At 41.5% G+C, this 17,924-nt stretch overlaps 1 protein-coding gene across 2 annotated transcripts in view; it reads right to left on the reverse strand.

Moving 5' to 3' along the window:
- Positions 1-3,024: 3,024 nt before the first annotated feature.
- Positions 3,025-17,924, reverse strand: part of SEMA3F (semaphorin 3F) — a 46,188-nt gene continuing 31,288 nt past the window's right edge. For both annotated transcript variants that reach the window (XM_070933743.1, XM_070933744.1), the window contains 7 exons: positions 15,964-16,186; positions 13,349-13,437; positions 10,445-10,486; positions 9,779-9,936; positions 7,060-7,127; positions 4,772-4,905; positions 3,025-3,633 (listed from right to left, as the gene is read on the reverse strand). In XM_070933743.1, the coding sequence (XP_070789844.1) occupies positions 3,199-3,633; positions 4,772-4,905; positions 7,060-7,127; positions 9,779-9,936; positions 10,445-10,486; positions 13,349-13,437; positions 15,964-16,186 (1,149 nt within the window). In that variant the 3' untranslated portion in view covers positions 3,025-3,198. The remainder of the gene's footprint in view (positions 3,634-4,771; positions 4,906-7,059; positions 7,128-9,778; positions 9,937-10,444; positions 10,487-13,348; positions 13,438-15,963; positions 16,187-17,924) is intronic.

Raw genomic sequence — 17,924 nt, forward strand, 5'->3', positions numbered from 1 at the left:
AGAGTGTGCGATATTTTGGTTTTTGAGCCATAAAAATTGGCCAGGGAATTTTGCAAATAAAACATCAAGAGGTAAAAAGATTAAAGCATGTGAGCAAGCATGGGTGATGGTGACGGTAGATGTGTGAAAACCCAACACCGTTGTATTATTCTCTAGGAGTAAAAGAGTCACAAGCGTTCAGTATCAAACATATATACTTATTGTTGTAAATGCTTTTCCTGGAGGGAGCAGGCCGCAGAAAAAAATTGCACTCCTAATCTGGGCCAGTGAGACAAAAGAGCACTCAGTTGAAGATGGAGGAGTCTGGAGTTTCCAAAAACAAAGCCAGTGTTTATTAGCTTGTTCTATCCACAGGAATCTCACATTACAAGCGCAATGTGATTTTGCGCCTGACTTCATCATGTGGAGCTACTGCTCAGATGCCCCGTATCTCAGGTTTATTTATTTATTTTTTATTTACAGTTATTTACAAGAGGAAGTATACTCACATCACTCAGACTGGCAGAGGAAGGGGGCCTGCTTTTAAGAGGGAGGGTGAATTAAGAAGGTCTTATTTCCAAGCATGAAAGGGGAAAACCTTTTCTTAACAGCAGGTGGTATACAACTGGGTGGGAGGGTGAGTAGGGAGGCAGAATCACATAAACTGCAGATTTCTGCAGTTTTCAGATCTGCTGTGAAGACACTTCTTTGCTGTGCAGACAGAAGCAGAAACAATGTAGTTTCCATCACCCTAACTTACTCCAGTTACACCTTTAGGGTAATGTGATATATTTTCTATACCCACTATGCTCAGTAATGGTAGTCCCTGTAGCTTTGTGTAATTAGCTCCATATTAACACGATCCATAGCCATAGGAAAGCATTTTGTTTTTCTTGCCTCAGTGCACAGATTAATCCAATCAGAAATTCAGGATATGCACAAATGCTGCAACTCTGCGAGTAGCTGTCATGGGGCTTACTTTTAATTTCATTTCCCTAAGGAGTTAGGGAAGATAAAAATCATGCCTATTATCGATGAAGCTTGGATCGATAGACCCAAGAGCACCAAATTGTTTTCTATGGGGGGGGGGAAGACATTCAAGAAAGATTACAGCAAGGAGAAAAATAAGCACAGTCGGAAGACATTCAAGAGAGTAAACTAAGATATAGCCTAAATTTGGCATATTCACCTTTTCACCTAGGAACCCCCTCCCTCTTTGAATGTGCTTATTTGAGGGCGAGAAACATGTGATCTGTTCTTGTTCACGTTCCATGTTTAATTACAAGTAGTCCTCAACTTATAACCATTGAGACCGTAATTTCTGTTGCTAAGGAAGGCCGTTGTTAAGTGAGTTGTGCCCAACTTTATGACCTTGTTTGCCACGGTTAAGTGATCACTGCGGTTGTAAATGAATCATGTGTTAAGTTGTTAAGTGAAGCCAACTTCCCCCATTGATGTTGCTTGTCCGAAGGCTGGGAAGTTGCAAATGGCGATTGCATGATCCCGGGTCACTGCAACCGTCATAAATACATCTTGGTTACAACCGTAAGGATGCTGTGATAGTCATAAGTGCAAGGACTGGTCATAAAGTCATTTTTTTTCAATGTCATTGTAACTGTGAACAGCCACTAAATGGAACAGTTGTAAGTCAAGGACTACCTGCATTATAATTAAAAAGAAAGATTGAGAATCTAGCCAAATTGGCTCCGTTTCTGAAGACAAGAGAGAACAGTCAGGTTGGAGGGAGGCAATGATTCCATGCAATGAATGCGTATTAAAACTCTAGCCTGTTTTTCATAAACTCACATTACAATTGAGAGAAAGACAAACAGATGTCCCTGAATCTCCCCTTTCATGCTCTCACCAGCCTGTCTTTTTCTTACGTTGGCCATGTGACCTGCTCAGTAATGTTGATGCTATAGAATTCTTCTGTGACTATTAGAACACCTTCGGTTGGACTGTTACAGTTCTCCTTGGTTTATATTGCTTTGCTCGACGGGATGCTAGTGTCATACTGAAGCTTTGGACTCCTTACGGGGCAATCTGAGATGAATACATTATAGAATTTAAGTTGGGAAATCAAGGCACCGATTCCTCCAAGGGTTAGCAAAGCAGAAACCAGATATATTCCGATGGCCATGCACCAATCCTTGTCCTCTCTCCTACTTCAATTGCCATGCTGTCTTTGGTCTTGGAAATGCCTGATGCATGCACTACAGGAGAGTAGCTTTGGTTCATATGTACATTACATCTCCCTGGCATAACTCATTTGGATATGGCCCTTGTGTCCCAACAATGGTAAAACTACTCAACCAAGCCAGCTGCCTCTGCCCTGAGTGGCCAAATCCCATTCACCCTGGGAAGGCACTCCAGTTGAAGCACTGTCAAATCAGAAAGTCCTTTTTTAACTCCTAGTGGAGTTGGCTTATTTTCAGTAGCAGGAAGAGCATCGCATGGGTCGTACACGGATATCCTTGATGGAGCACTTCCTTCTTCCTCAAATAGCTCAGGCTCCCTAAGAGTTTCCAGTCTCCATAGCAAGTTTCCCTGGAGGGCATCCCATCAATATGTGCTTTGAGTCAGAGAGAGGTCTAGAAGAGGAAGAAAGTGCTTTGTAGGTGTGGCAGGGGCTTATATACACCTCTGGGTGTGTAGTAGCAAGGGGAGTAGGACTGGGAGAACGCTTGGTGCCTGACAGCTGCCTTTAAAAAAACACACACCACCAAAACGGAATTGTTTCAGTGATAGTAACAGTAATATCTCAAATTTGCTGAAGATGGGCCAGCCTTAAAAGTCACTGCCCCACTGTTATGGATCCATAGAGCTGTGCTAAAAGCATAATGGGGAAAGGGAGCTAAGGAAACAGTAACTTTGCCATTGGACATCTTTGAAACTCTCCTTCTCTGACTGGGGTCAGCTATCCACACTTGAGAGGCAAAGGGAGGAGTTGCTTTGGCTCTGTTCTCTACCTCCAAGATGTCAATTCTTTTACAGTACCACAGATAAATGTGGGAAGGAAGAGCCAGCTGCCTCCGAGCTCTTTGCCACCTCACACCCAGGCAAGACCCATGGATTATATACAACCTACAAATAAATACTGTCTTGATAGGGAACAGTGTGTGGTGGTGTGAGATTTCTCATATATATATGAGAAATATATATATATGAAAATGGGGAATTATAGAACTGTCATCACATAGTCCCTTTCAGCTGCCACTCTCATGTGTGCTGATCCATCTCTGGATGGTGATTCCGGCGGTTTCGTGGCTTCTTCTGGTCATGCAAGGCCTTGGCTTTGAGACCAGCCAAAGTCTCCTTGTGATTAGAGGCCACGTGCCGCCAATATCCCTGGCAATACTGATTGATGAGTCCCATCTCGGGCTGTGTGAGCAGCTGGACAAGGTCATGGTACTGAGAGCTGAAGGTGCCTGGCAGGCCAGCTCTCATGGCTGCTGCGGAGGGGACGGGGCCTTCTGATTGGAAGAGCACAGCATGGACAGTTTCACTGCTCAGTACATGCAGCTGCACTTTGGCTATGGTGTGCTTGAAGTTGTTCTCCGTGGCTGTGCAAGAATACAGCCCCCCATCTGAGAGCTGCAGGGACCGCAACAACAACCCTTGATCTGTCCTCAATACCCGCCCTTCAGTGCGGAGCTGTGGAAAGAGAAGCAGCAGAAAAAATGGTTAGTAGAGCTGGATCAGCCAGGCTTGAAGATATTAGAACACAATGGTAGGGAACAACCATGGTTGTCTTCCTGGAGTCCTTTAGGGCTTGTAGTGCACTCCTCTTTTCTATTAGAACAGTTATAGCATTACAAAAAAATAACCCTCTACTGCAGTCATAATACGTAGCCAATCATGGCCATGGGCCCATTTCCTATTCTTTTCCTCAGGAGCAAATGAGAGCACAGGCAGGGCTTGAGTAAACCCTATATCTTCTGCTTGAGAAATTATGTATGTTGGGAGGGGAGAAAGAAAGACCAGATTTAGCTGAAATAGGTTGAGAAGACTTCTGGAGCATACTCCCAATCTGGCACTCTCTGTATTGACCTCAACCATGCCCAATGGCTGGGCAGTCTTGGGTGAAGAGAGCTACAGTCCAACTCATATGGAAAGTACTGCCTTATGAAACTCAAAGCACAAAGGCAGCTCTGCTCTTTACTTTTGAAATATGGAAGTTTCCAAGACGGTTGTCAGCTAAGTAGTGTGATAATTCTGGGTGCCTTTTAGTATCCAAAATATGGATAAAAATACTCTAATGCCAGTGAAGACGTTGAAAGCAGGCTCAAAGGAGAGAATGAAAAAGCCACATCTCAATCAATCAGAATAGATTGACTCAGCCTTCCATCCTTTCAAGGTAGGTAAAATGAGGACCCGGTTTGTGGGGGCAATAAACTGACTGTGTAAAATAGAACACCGCTTGGGGGGCCCCCAAAAAAGCCCTACTAAGCAGGTATATACAAAAGTACGAAGGCTATTGCTTAATGCATTGTAAGCTGCCCTGAGTCTCCAGAGAAGGGTGGCATATAAATCAAACTAATAAAAAAAAAATACAGTTGGAAGGGACCCCAGAGGTCTTCTAGTCCAACCCCCTGCTCAAGTGGGAGACGCTACATCATTTCAGACAAGTGGTTGTCCATCTCTCTCAACATAAAGAGGAGGGGTACCCCTCCCCACCGAGCCTTCAGCTGGAATGCAGACTCCTCCTTCTCTACCATGTGTTCTAATATCTCCACCCCATTTCTTTGCCTCCTTTCCCAAAAAGTCATCCCTCCCTTGCTTGTCTGTTCACCTCTTTTCTTCGGTCACTGTTGTCTCTCTGAAGGAGCCATTTGATGGTAGCTTGAGGGGAGCGAGGCTGGCATTCAAGAAAGGCTGTGCTTCCCTCCACTCCATATTGAACAGCCTCCACTGAGTTCTTGCTGGCTGGAAGTGGGAGAAGGAAGAGATGAACAGATGATGGATTACAAAGGGAGACATGACATCTTTGTAGCATACTCTAGACTAATCAGACTATCTACCCAAAAGAAGTGACCGTGTTTATTATCAGACATCCTTTTCAGGTGAACCTGACTTCAGGTGAACCTGACACACACAGACTTTCAGGGAATATGACAACTGGCTGGGTCTTTTTTTGTGTAATCTGCTTTAGAAAATCACACTGAGGTTCTGGGTAGATATGTCTATGCATGTGTACATGTGCATAGGACATGAAAACCCATCCCATTATTGAACACTATTTGCAACCCGTGAATCCTCCTGATGAAAAAGCTGGTACTTTTAAAACTTTTTTTTGCAGGTGGAGAGGAACTGTTCCTTTTTGCAACTATTATCCTCTACTTGATATATCACTTTGTGGAATCCTTGGTGCTGCTTTATGTGTTTGTTTGCTTGCAGACATTTCATTACCCAGTTAGGTAACATCAGCAGTGTGAATGCTGCTGATGTTACCTACTGCTAGTTGGGTAATGAAATATCTGCAGGCAAACATCCAAGCTCAGAGAGCATCAAAGACTCCACAGTTCGACCCTGAGCTACAAACACTCTCTTCTATTGGATTCCACTTCACTTTTTTATATATGCAACTGCTTCCTTTCATTTAGACCAGGGCTGTGAAATTTGTGGCTCGCAGGCCGGATGTGTCATGTGCTGGCCACGCCCACATCTGGTTTAGCGAAGGGGGGGAAAAGTCACAATATGTCATGTGATGCTGCCATGACAACACGAGTTTGACACCCCTGATTTAGACCAATGTTTTTCAACCTTAGAAAGTTTCAGATGCATGAACTTCAACTCTCAGAATTCCCCAAACAGCATGGTGGCTGGGAGTTCTGAGAACTGAAGTCCAACACATCTTAGACTTGATCTAGTCAGCAACCCGCAGCTCTGGAGCTGCATGTGGCTCTTTTATCCCTCTGCTGTAGCTCCCTGTCACCGATCAGCTCCACAATTGATAGGACTTTCGGTTAGGACAGGTAGAGGAAAAAGGATGCCGCTCTGGGAGGAGATTCTATGGTGGGGGAACTGGACTTCTGGTTGGCAGAGGAAAAAGAACGCCACACTAGGAGGAGACTCTATGGTGGGGGGAACTGGACTTCCAGTCGGATCCAGAATTCAATGGGGGGCTTCCGGTTAAGACCTTTGTGGCTCTTTGAGTGTTTAAGGTTGCCAACCCCGATCTAGACCATGGTCTCTCTCAACTTAGCCAGTATGCACTGCTGTTTTATATGAGCCTATACTATTGAAATTATTGGAATTTATCCTCAGAGATGCCAAATAAAATATTGCAGATGTTTAGAAGACAAATATAGGTATTTTATAGATTGAGTAAGTTAGTTACAAAGCCATCTATAGTGAAACAAGGACATACAAAAATGCTGGCCTGAATATACTCATGTTCCTTTTTCTGATTGCACCTATTCATTTACCCAACATGAAAAAGCCTCTTTCTGCTTTATCCCTGTCTGCCTATTTTCTGTGCTGTGACTGTGGATACCAGTCCACATTACTCATGAAGAAAACTCTTAGTAAGTTTTCATAACATATTAACCAAATATATGAAAGTGTGCCTATTTAGAAAACATTTGTTGTCATTGACAGTTGTCAATGTTAGTTAGTTAATATAGGTATTAATTAGCATATCTCATTGTGGTCCACCAATGGACACAGGAATGAGGCTGGTAATAAAAAACACAAGGATCAGGGAATCCTTTTAAGGTTGCCTTCTTCACCTTATCCCACAAATGAAGCTGCACAACTGAGATGTCTAGAAATTCGGTTGTTCTTATTTTTATCCTCCAAAACAAAAACAAGGGATTAAAAATGAACCTTTCATGAATCTTCTTGTAGAGATATGAGGAAGAAAGACATCATGGTTGTACCCATGCCTCAAGTTGTTCTACCCTCCGCTGATACACTAAACTAGCCATTTGTGTATCTATTTCTTGTATGGATAAAAACAGTATGTGAAATGCAGCTGCAACCACCTTTACAGACAGTGGACCAGAAGAGGCAGAGTCACAGTTCCCCAAGATTTCCATTGCACCTCTATTTTCTAGAGACTAAGAATACGGTACCCACCATTGGAATTGTAACCCCTGCACTGACGGATAGGGTTGCCATGCCGGACATCTTGACGTCTGCTACGTCTGCAATGAGGAAAGAAGCAGCCAGATCAGCAACTGAAATCTCAGATCCTACCACCGACAGTAGAAACAGCAACATGATATAAAGCCCTTCATTGTTCTACTTTTCTAGCCTGTACCCACGCAGGGAATCCTTCAGTAATTCTCAGCCAATAATGAAAAATCTCTAACATCTTCCAAGAACCAGGATGCTGGCTTGCAAGGAAGTTACTAGTTTACCATTTCTAGTTTGGGTAGAACAGCATAGGTAATCCTTGGGATGTAGGGTGTGCTCGGGTCATGTTGGGCAGGGGGTTTCAAAACTGGCTAGTACTTCACAGTTATCATGAAATTCCACATGTGACACTGATATGAGTAGGGTGACTACCTAGTCTACTCTCTCCATCTATTACTAAAAAGCAGCATGGGAAAACCTCAATTAACCTAAATTGTCTTGGGCAGTTTAGTTACATATGAGCCATCTAGGGGCAAACATGGCATACAGGGATATAGTTAAGAGGATTAGAGGAGTAAGAGGTAAGTGTTTGAATTCATGAATTAAATTAGGAAGGTATGTTGTGTTTTTGTGAAACAAATCACCAATAATAACAGAAGACAACAACAACCCCCATAGAAACAGATCTGAGTGAAAGTGGTTGATCTTATGGAGTGAAGCTGCAGGAAAATGCTGTAGGTTTAATCATGCTTGAAAGGATTAAAGTGCATTTCAGAAAGTTGGAACTAAGACAGTAAAAAAATAGAAACACAATTGGGCTATTCAGAGACCCAAGAATGATTTGAGAATTATGATGAGGGTGAATATCTGTTTAGAAAAAGATCTACACACACACACACACACACACACACACACACACACACACAGAGGAATTAATATATACCTAAAAAGGATGTTTGATTTGTTTCTCATGAAAGATTGAAAGGATTAATAAAGGAATGATCAAAGTGATGAGATGTTCTAAACATGAAAACAGACTGTTCTTTTGTAGACAATAGACTCAGAAAATATCATGAAAAATTATTTTAATATAAATAATCTTCCATCTGAATGAATGAAAAGGGGATGTAAGGAAAGAGGATCCAGTATTTTTTTTTTAGAAAAGAATAAAAAAAATTAAGTTACAAAGTGCCATTGATGTGGAGTTCTGTTAATGGGAAATATGTAAAAAGATGCTTAATGAACTATGAAAATAAAAAGGTTATTAAAATATATGCAAATTAGAGAATAACTGCTGCAAACCCAAAAAGCTAAAAGAGATATCGAAAATACAGACTGATTTTGATGAAAATAAACAATTAAAGTGAATGAAGAGGCTAAACAAGAAGCCCTTTTCAGTGAAGGGGAAGAGCTGAATTAAGAAGCACTGAAATTATTTGGGATCAAACTGAAGAGAGGGAATGCTGGAAGGTGTATTTTGGAGATCTGTATAGGAATGACAGTGGTATATCAAATACAAGATAGTGATGTGTTTAAAAAAATATGAAGAATAATCATAGATGCTGTTAAGAGTTTTGAAATGTGGTAAGCCTGTAGGTATTGTGATTTAAAAGGAGAAAAGTGAATTTGTTTGCTTACAAAATGCTGAGCAATTTATTGAACAATATATGCTGTTTGTACTTGCACCAGTAATGGGTTTCAAAACTTGTCGCTACCGGTTTGCTTGTCGGCGCTTGTGCTCTTTTGCGCGATGCTTCTGTGTATGCATGCGCAGAAGTGTCCGGGCGTGTGGGTGGAGCCTTCCGCCATTGCCACTACCAGTTTGCCTGATCCGGGGCGAACTGGTAGCAACCCACCACTGACTTGCACCTGACAGTTGGGAGAATGTATGCTGAAAGAAGGGAAACCATCTATGTATAAGAAAATGCTGCTTCTGTTGTTTTTTACCACAGCCTTACGAAGTGTGTGTGGTAAAACCAAAAGAGATAAGAATAAGAATGAATGGGTGATGAACAAACAGGGATTAAATAATCAAGTCAGTGACCCGAATGAAAGAAGTACATCGCAGACTCTTCGGTCATATAAATGAAGCAAATGAGGATCAATTCAGCTGACGGATACAGAAAACAAGAGTGAAGAAGTTGAGAGGAAGAGGAGAAATGAGAAAATTGTGGTTGGATGAAATTGATGAGAATACACAGAGACAGGTGAAAAGTTTACAGAGCAAATGACAATGCATAAAGTGGTGGATGGATGCAGTGGAAAGAAAGTGATGGAGAAATATAATGGAGCGTTTATGTAAACTAGACTTAGTGAGATTTTCTCCCTCGCCCGTCCCACTTTCTCTCCTGAGTCTCATTTTTGTTTATTTGTTCTTATTCTTTTTTCTGAAGATTCCATAACTTTGCTTAACCTGAAAGGGAATGGTATAAATATATGTATAGCTCATAGGCTACTCATAGGCTATAACATGAGATTCATAAGTGGTCCCAGATGCCTGTGAGATGTAAGGACAATTTTGCTAATTTTCTAAACTGTCATCAGGATTCCACTGTAAAACCAGCTCAATATACTTCCAGATCTTGTTAGAAATAATCCCTTTTCTATATTCTATGTCCCTCTTCTTGCCTCCCCAGTTTTTGGGGAAGTCTCTTTGCTAAAGATTTCCCATCCAGCGCTGCATTATGCAATAGCAGTCTTTCTAGTCTCTTGGAAGTACCTCTTGGAAGAAGCAGAATAGCGGGAACAGGACTTGCCATCCCAGGCACAGTAGGGATCTCTGGCCAAGCAGCAGTCAGCACAGGCTTCTCCGTACACATCACAGCGGTGAAGGGCCAGGTGGGTTAGCCCAATGGCTGAGGATACATAGAGCTGTTGCTGTTGGGGCATAGTAACATTCAGATATTGACAGAGCTACAGATTCTTCTGCTCCCAAAATTCACCAGCAACGGGGATGGTGGTGATATAGATTTCCTTGAGAAAAAGTGGAGAGAAACACTACCTTGCCCAGCTCACCCAGAGTTGCACCTCAATAACCAAGGACATTTGGACTAAACCCAAGGCAGATATAGTTACTCAAAGAAACAGAAAAGTGCTAGAATTGAAGGAGGGGCCCCCTCCAAGTTTCTTAGCCTTTTGCCAAGAAGAGTTAGAGGGGAAAGCACACTTTCAATGAACCAGCTCTGAAGCTGATTTAGAAATTGTCTCAGGAAGAGTCCCAAAGATGCTTCAGTTCTGAAGAAGCTTCTTGGATAAGAAGCGAAATGTTTTAAAAGAAGGGGGAGGAAAACCAAGTCCAAGAGCCTTTTGGAAAAGCACCTTTGGGACAACCATGACTTGGATGATTGAGAATCTCCATAGACACTCTTAGGAAGACAGTACTCACCCTTTTGGAGGAGATGGTCATAGTTTTGATTGGGGCTGGAACCTGTAGAGAAACCAAACAGTTAATCAATAATGGTTAATCTATGTATAAAACTGAATGGATGGTCCCTGAAATAGTTTAGGGGAAGTAGACCAATTAACGTGTTGCATCCATGCCAATTAAAAGTATTATGTGAAAAGCTGGGAGAATGAGAAATCTGGGCCTTCAATCTCATTAGTATCAGTTCTAAGCCTTCCGTTGTTGATTTGGGAGGGTATTCAAAGTATGTTATATTAATCTAGCCCTTGCATCATTCCTAGACAATTATTATTTAATATGACAGTATGTATAAAGGTAATGTTAAAATATTTATGTATTCATTATTATTAATATTTGGATCAGCTCCATCTCTTCAAAACCTACTGGTCTTTAAAACTGCACTTTGAAACAGGTTTTGGGTTTGGTTGTGGAGGTGTGTATGGATACTGTGCATTTACATACATAAAGAATAAGATTGATCAGATCTTTTGTTTCTGCATGTACTAATAGCCTAATATATCTTTTTTGGATGCATATACAGTATGAATATTTGACGGGAGGCGGTGGCAGGTCAGAATAGTAGCAGATAATGTAAGTTAGGGACTTCTAGTAATATTGGGTGACATTGCAGTTGTCACTTTTTTCTTTCTCTCTCTCTTGTCAGCAGACCTGACAGAAGTCCACAGGATAAAAGCAGCTGCTAACATGGACGCAGTAGCTCAGTGGCTAAGACACTGAGCTTGTCGATCGAAAGGTCAGCAGTTCAGCGGTTCAAATCCCTAGTGCCACGTAACGGGTGAACTCCTGTTACTTGTCCCAACTTCTGCCAACCTAGCAGTTCGAAAGCACATAAAAATGCAAGTCGAAAAATAGGGACCACCTTTGGTGGGAAGGTAACAGCGTTCCGTGCACTTTTGGCATTTAGTCATGCCGGCCACATGACCACAGGGATATCTTCGGACAGCACTGGCTCTTTGGCTTTGAAACGGAGATGAGCACTGCCCCCTAGAGTCGGGAATGACTAGCACATATGTGCAAGGGGAACCTTTACCTTTATCTTATGAATATTTGAATGAGATCCAGTTTGTCTAGTGGTTAAGACACCAGTCTAGAAGTCAGGAAATGTAACTTCTAGTTCTAGTTAATATAATCAAATTGCCTGGTAATAACATCCTTGTTCAAACATATAAAAAATGGTTTATTTATTTATTCAGTTTGTATGGCTTCCCATTCACCATGAGACTCTGAGTGGCTAAGATCCAGTTAAAACAAAAGCAGAATAACCAACAAAAATGAAATGACATCATTCCAGTGGTGAAATCTAAAATTTGTTACTACTGGTTCTGTGGGTGTGGCTTGGGGGTGGGTAATGTGACTGGGTGGGTGTGGCCAACTTTTTTTTTAACTTTTAAAACTATTTTTCTACAACCTCTTCAGCGAAGAGGTTGTAAAAAAAGACTTTTAAAAGCCTCTGACGATCTCAGCTGAGTTGCCTGATTGGCAGAGGGTTTATTCTTTTAAAAGCCTCAGACGATCCCAGCTGAGTTGCCTGATCGGCAGAGGTTTTTTTTCTTTTAAAAGCCTCTGCCAATCAGGCAACTCAGCTGGGATCATCAGAGGCTTTTAAAAGCATTTTTTTACAACCTCTTTGGCCAAAGAGGTTGTAGAAAAAATCTTTTTAAAAGCCTCTGACGATCCCAGCTGAGCCGCGTGATCATCAGAGGCTTTTTTTTTTACTTTTAAAAGCATTTTTTCTGCCGAAGAGGTTGTAGAAAAAAATGCTTTTAAAATTAAAAAAGCCTCTGATGATTGCATGGCTCAGCTGGGCATGGGGGGAGGGGGGCAGGGATTTTTGCTACCGGTTCTTCGAACCACCCGCCTCCATCGCTACCGAATCGAGTGATCCGGTCCGAAAAGGGAGCATTTCACCCCTGCATAATTCCTGTCTACACGTATAATTCACTTAAAAATGGCTCATCTAAACTCCTGCCCCACAGGAAAAAAGAGGTCTTCAGCAACTTATGAAAGACAAGCAGGGTTGGGACCATCTGGATCTTGAGGGACCTGTTGTTCTCCAGGGCAGGTGCAATGACAGAAAAGGCACATCTCATCAGAGACAGTTTGTTTAAAAGAAGAGATCTGGAACATGATGCCCTCTTGGAACATGTGCAATGGGTGGAAATAATTGGAGAACACCAGCCCTTTGTGGTAGGCCAGGTAAGCAACACACTCAGCAGAGATTCTAAGAATGTTCATTATTGTAGTAAAGTGGAATAACAGAAACTTGAAAGCTATCCAAAATCCTCACTATCCCTTTTTAGGACAACCCAGTCAAGACAGGGCTGTTCTGAATCTCACATTTTCTACTTTCCCAGTAGCAACATTTTCCTTTCCTATGACCTTTTCAGGACCTTATCTTTTCTACAAGAAGATACAGTCCCATAATTAACCTAGCCCTGTACCATGAAGGACTTTATAGGTAACAACTAAGACCTTCAATTTTACGTAAATGTCTACTGGAAGCCACTGCAGCTTGCCGAATAATGCTGTTACGTTGTCATACTAAAGTGCACCTTAACTACCATGTCCACTGCCTTCTGGACTAGCTGCAGCCTCCAAGTTGTCCTCAAGGGAAATCTCAAGTAGAGCACATTGGAATAATTTTGACAAGAATTTCCAGGATGGATGCCAAACCACCATACTGATCCAATCGGAGATCACCATCCAGTCTCCATAAAGCAAATGACAGAGCTACTTAGTAAAATCACAGCTGAACTGAAATGTGAACAATGACCTTCACAACTTTCATTCTGCCTCTAACAGTGTTCCTGCTCTCAAGCACACATATAATAAAATTTTTTAGAGTAAGGTAATCATCACTTGTACCTTGAATACCTCAACCTCTTCTAGCATCAATTCTTCTGTTTCCAAATCATCTTTGGGCAAAACTATGACTTTCTGGACAGTCCCACGATCTGCAACATAACAGAAACGTATTTTATTTAGGTTTTCTCTTTTGTGTAGTTTCCATTTTAACTAGTACTAACAATTTTTAAAAGGCTAATATCTGCATATTTGGAGAGTATCTGGCTGGAATAGCTGGTTAGCTTGTTGTCATAAGAGAATGTTGGTCAAGTTTCATTCAGCTTTCATTTTCCGTACAAGAACTGATTGAACTGACAGGTTTTCTCATAATTTGGCCACCACAAAAAAAGTCCCATTCCTGTCATGAGTCTACAGAATTACAGATTAGCCCACAGTCCTGAGATGAAGGGAAGAAATCTAAAGCACATTATATAACAATCAGAAGTAATTTAAACCCAAGAAAAAAGAACTGCACATAAAGCAAATTCTTCAGGGGTCTCTCTCTCTCTCTCACTCTGGGTGTGTTTAGAAGTGTAAGGTGCTTTTTTCCACATGGGCTATCGATTTCATGAGCCAGCTAGTCATGAAGAAGGATTACAGCACAAAACTCAATATTCATTACAAATGTTGTTAAGTATATATTTAAAATGGACCCTCATTTCATTATTCTGTAGGAGATTTTCATTTTTATAGCAACTTGGCTTCCTAGTATAACAATCATAGCAAGCAGCATGGGGCTGAGAATGGATGTGTGATCATGATCTCTGCAGGATCTTGCTTTCCTGCTTCCTCTTCAGTTAACTGAAAGTGAGGGAGATCTTCATCCATCTCTAAGATGACTCCTGGCATTCACCTGGAGGGAAAATTTTAAAAACAAAATGGAGAAGAATGTTTAATTCCAAATGCTCTTCTAGAAGACTTCTGATAGTTCCTATCTAGTTTGTGTTGAAAGATGGATTCAGAGTGCTTTCTTCAAAGGCCTTGTCTTATAAAACACAAACACCATTTTGGATTCTGTGATGTGTGGGTATAGACTTCAAAGTGAGGGAAATATTTCTAACTATATCTAAAGACTTCAACTGGAAATATTCAAATTTAAATGGTAATATTTTTTTTTAGAACTAGTCCTTATGATTACTTTTTTGTAACTCATTTTAAAAACCAGACACAGATGCTTCTGAGAAAACATTAGACATGGTCTGAAACAGAGAAGTGGGGCTGGCAGCTATTCCTTTTCAATATTTTGACAATGAACTCACAAGACTGACTTCTGAATGTTGAACTTTGTTATGAATTCAATGGCTGGAGACGATGTTAAAAGCAAGATCCTCTCTATCTGAGCAACCAAACCATTCCTCTCCTATCTGCCTTCTCTATTGAATGCCACCCACAGCCATGAATTCCACCAGACAGTACCTTGATTCCTGAACTTGGTTCTTTCTACAACAGGAAATAACTAAGATTTGCAGATGCATTGATACCTTTGGCTAGAAAGAAAGCAGAAACTCCCTGCAGACTTCGACAGGTGATGGCCAGACTGTGTACAGCTGCTGGATGTTGTGCAGTGAATTGGGCAGCCCAAAGAATAACTGTGCAGATACGCAACAATATTTGAAAGCTAATGAGGAACATCCTTGGTTGTTAGTATTCTTGGCCACCTGTTTGCCCTGTTGGCTGGTCTCCTTTGACTTGTGGGATTCAGTCCAGTGCAAGGAACATCTGCTAGCCATGCCTTCCCTATGTATTAATTCTACACTTTGATAAATCATGTCATTAGATTTGTGTGTTTTTTTATGCTTAAAGTAATCAGCAACACTGTTCCATTCACTTCAGTGGAGATTTGGACATGTGCAAAATTGTATGCTTTGAGTTAATTATACCTCCAACAAAGCTTTGGAGAATGATGGGTCAACATTGCCTACTTGGCAGATAATATTACAGCAGCCTTTCTTAATAGTCTTCCAAATATGAATGATGGATTTCAGCCTTTCCATCCACACTCACTGGAGCCCAACACATCTGATAGGAACTTTGCTGGCTCAGATGAATTCTACTCTGGAGCTTCTAGAAGGGCATGTTTATAAACAAAAGACTAAATCCATTGGAATCCTTGCTTGATCTATTTTTGCTAAAGTCAAAGAGGGGGACTCTTATTCACTCAAACCGAGGGAACATTACCGGAATTCTGTTCTTGCATCTGGAACAGCCTGGCAAGTAATACAGGAAACCATAGGAAATGAGAAATCAATTCTATATAGAAGAGGACTCTGAAGTGTGATTTAGGGAGCAGTAAATGCTAGCCTGAATTCCTCTGACTTTTCCAAAGAAGGCCTTAAATAAGCAGAAATTTCAAATGTTCTCCTGTGCTCCTGAAACAGTATTCTAGTACAAATGGAAAAGTTGGAGTTGAGATTTGATAACTCTGTTACTGTCTTCCAGCTAATTGCATTGTCAGATAAATTACTTCCAAAATTTACTAAAACCTGGGGGAAGAGGAGATACAGAAAAGTTTAGGTGAATGCCCCTAGTCTACCTATCCTAACTGCTTTTGCATAAACCCCAAACGCTCATCTTCCAGGCTGGGGATTGGTGGGTGGAAGTGCTGTGTATTTTTTTCAATGCACATCAGTGGGTACCTGTGCCCAGGAAAAGCACCTCATAGCGTCCATCAGCTGCATCCACCTGGTCCACAGCTATAGTTGTGAACTTGTACTTGACGTTGGTTCTCACCACAAGAGGTTGGCGGTGTATGGGGTAGACACCATTGTACATCATTGGATGAGTGCGCATGAAGTTGATCACCTCATCAGGATAGTCCTTGGTTGATTTCATTGAGGGTGTAAATGTTCCCCCTGGGCACTGAAAAACCAAGGCAAAAATAGTATGAGATATGGTTCAGCCAATATATAAATGATTATATATTGATGCCAACACTGCAAGTGCTTTCTATTTCTCCCCACTCCCTGTGTAATCTCCTCCATGGCCTGGTGTAGTAAAATGGCTACGTACCGTATTTTTTGAAGTATAAGACGCACCTTCCCCCCCCCAAAAGAGGCTGAAAATTTGGGTTTGTCTTATACTCCGAATGTAGCTTTTTTGAAGCTTTTTTTCACTCCTAAAGAGGCGCTAACGAGGCACTAGCGAGCGATCTTCCCAACTTTGCCTGCTCCCTCGACGCATTAACGAGGCACTAGCGAATGAAGGGATCTCCATGCTTTGCTCCAACTCTCAGCTGTTCTTTAGAAGCTTTTTTTCAGCCCTAACTAGGCGCTAGCCGAGTGAAGCAATCTCCCTCCCCCCCATGCTTTGCCTGCTTTTCTCATTGCTGCTTCCCCTCAGCTGTACCTTAGAAACTGATTTTTATCCCCAAGCAGGGGATAAAAAACCAGCAAACTAATGTGCTGAAGCTGACCAGACTAAGGACGCTAGCCAGATAAATACCTGGTAGGCAGATTTTTTTCCCCCTATTTTCCTCCCCAAAAACTAAGCTGTGTCTTATACTCTAGTGCGTCTTATACTCCGAAAAATATGGTACATATCCACTATCAGCCATGGAAGCTCACATTTTTTTAGCCTAGGAAGAATTGGAGGAGAGAGTGGTAAATGCGTCACTCTAGGCTCCTGAAAGAAAAGTAGGACATAATTCTGATGAATAGAGATAAGGCACCTTGGCTGTTTTCCATAAAAGAATTCACCTTTGCTCCTCACCTGAAGGCACAAGAATCAGCTACCAAAGTATTGTGGGATAGGCCTGTGTAAACTCATGTTAGCATGCTTTTGCAATTTTTTGTTCAGTATTTTTATATTTTTGTCACTAGCTTTCCTGGGTATTCGTCTGAATAGAAAAGCAGGATGTAAACTTACCAACTAAATTAACATAAAATAATAACAGTAACAGAGTTGGAAGGGACCTTGGAGGTCATCTAATCCACGTAGCTCATGCAGGAGACCTATACTAGGGATTCGAACCGCCGAACTGCCGACCTTTCTGATCGACAAGCTCAGCGTTCATTCTGGGAGAAAGAAAGATTTGAGGAGTTTACAGGGCAAGAGAATTTGTTGCTGAGTGGAGCCATCAGAACTTCTTCTCCTTAGCCTTAAAAAGATCCAACTCTTTCAGCATATCCATCAGTTTACTTTTCATTGTTTTACCAGGCTGACCCGCTTAGGCTGAAATATCTTTGTGCATCTCTCATTTGCTAACATCACTGTAATTCTTAGATTGTGGAGTGTTTTAGTAATGCTCATAAAAAAAAAAAAAAAAACCACCTCAGAATCCCATCTGAAGCAGCTGCTTAGCTGTGGGAGCCAAACCCAGCCTGCTCTTAGGGTTTTCTGGAAGTCTCCCCATATATAGCAAAGACTGGTCTTTTTTTTTTGGCCCTGGGGGGTTGTACAAGTAAAAGAGTCTGGAAAACTGCATTCTCTGAGCCAACAAAATGAAACAATGAATTCTCCTTATTTTGGAATATTTTGCCAACAAAGAAAGGATGCCAGTAAATGAGAGACCACCAATCTAGAGAGGAAATGCTAATCAGTCTCACACGTGGTGGCCAAATGTCGAGCATTGAAAGAGATGAGCTGTGCGGCACCGAAG

Source organism: Pituophis catenifer, unplaced genomic scaffold (genome assembly GCF_029215685.1).
Source record: "Pituophis catenifer annectens isolate HBS135680 unplaced genomic scaffold, rPitCat1.0.hap2 SCAF_2, whole genome shotgun sequence".
Lineage (NCBI taxonomy): Eukaryota > Metazoa > Chordata > Lepidosauria > Squamata > Colubridae > Pituophis > Pituophis catenifer.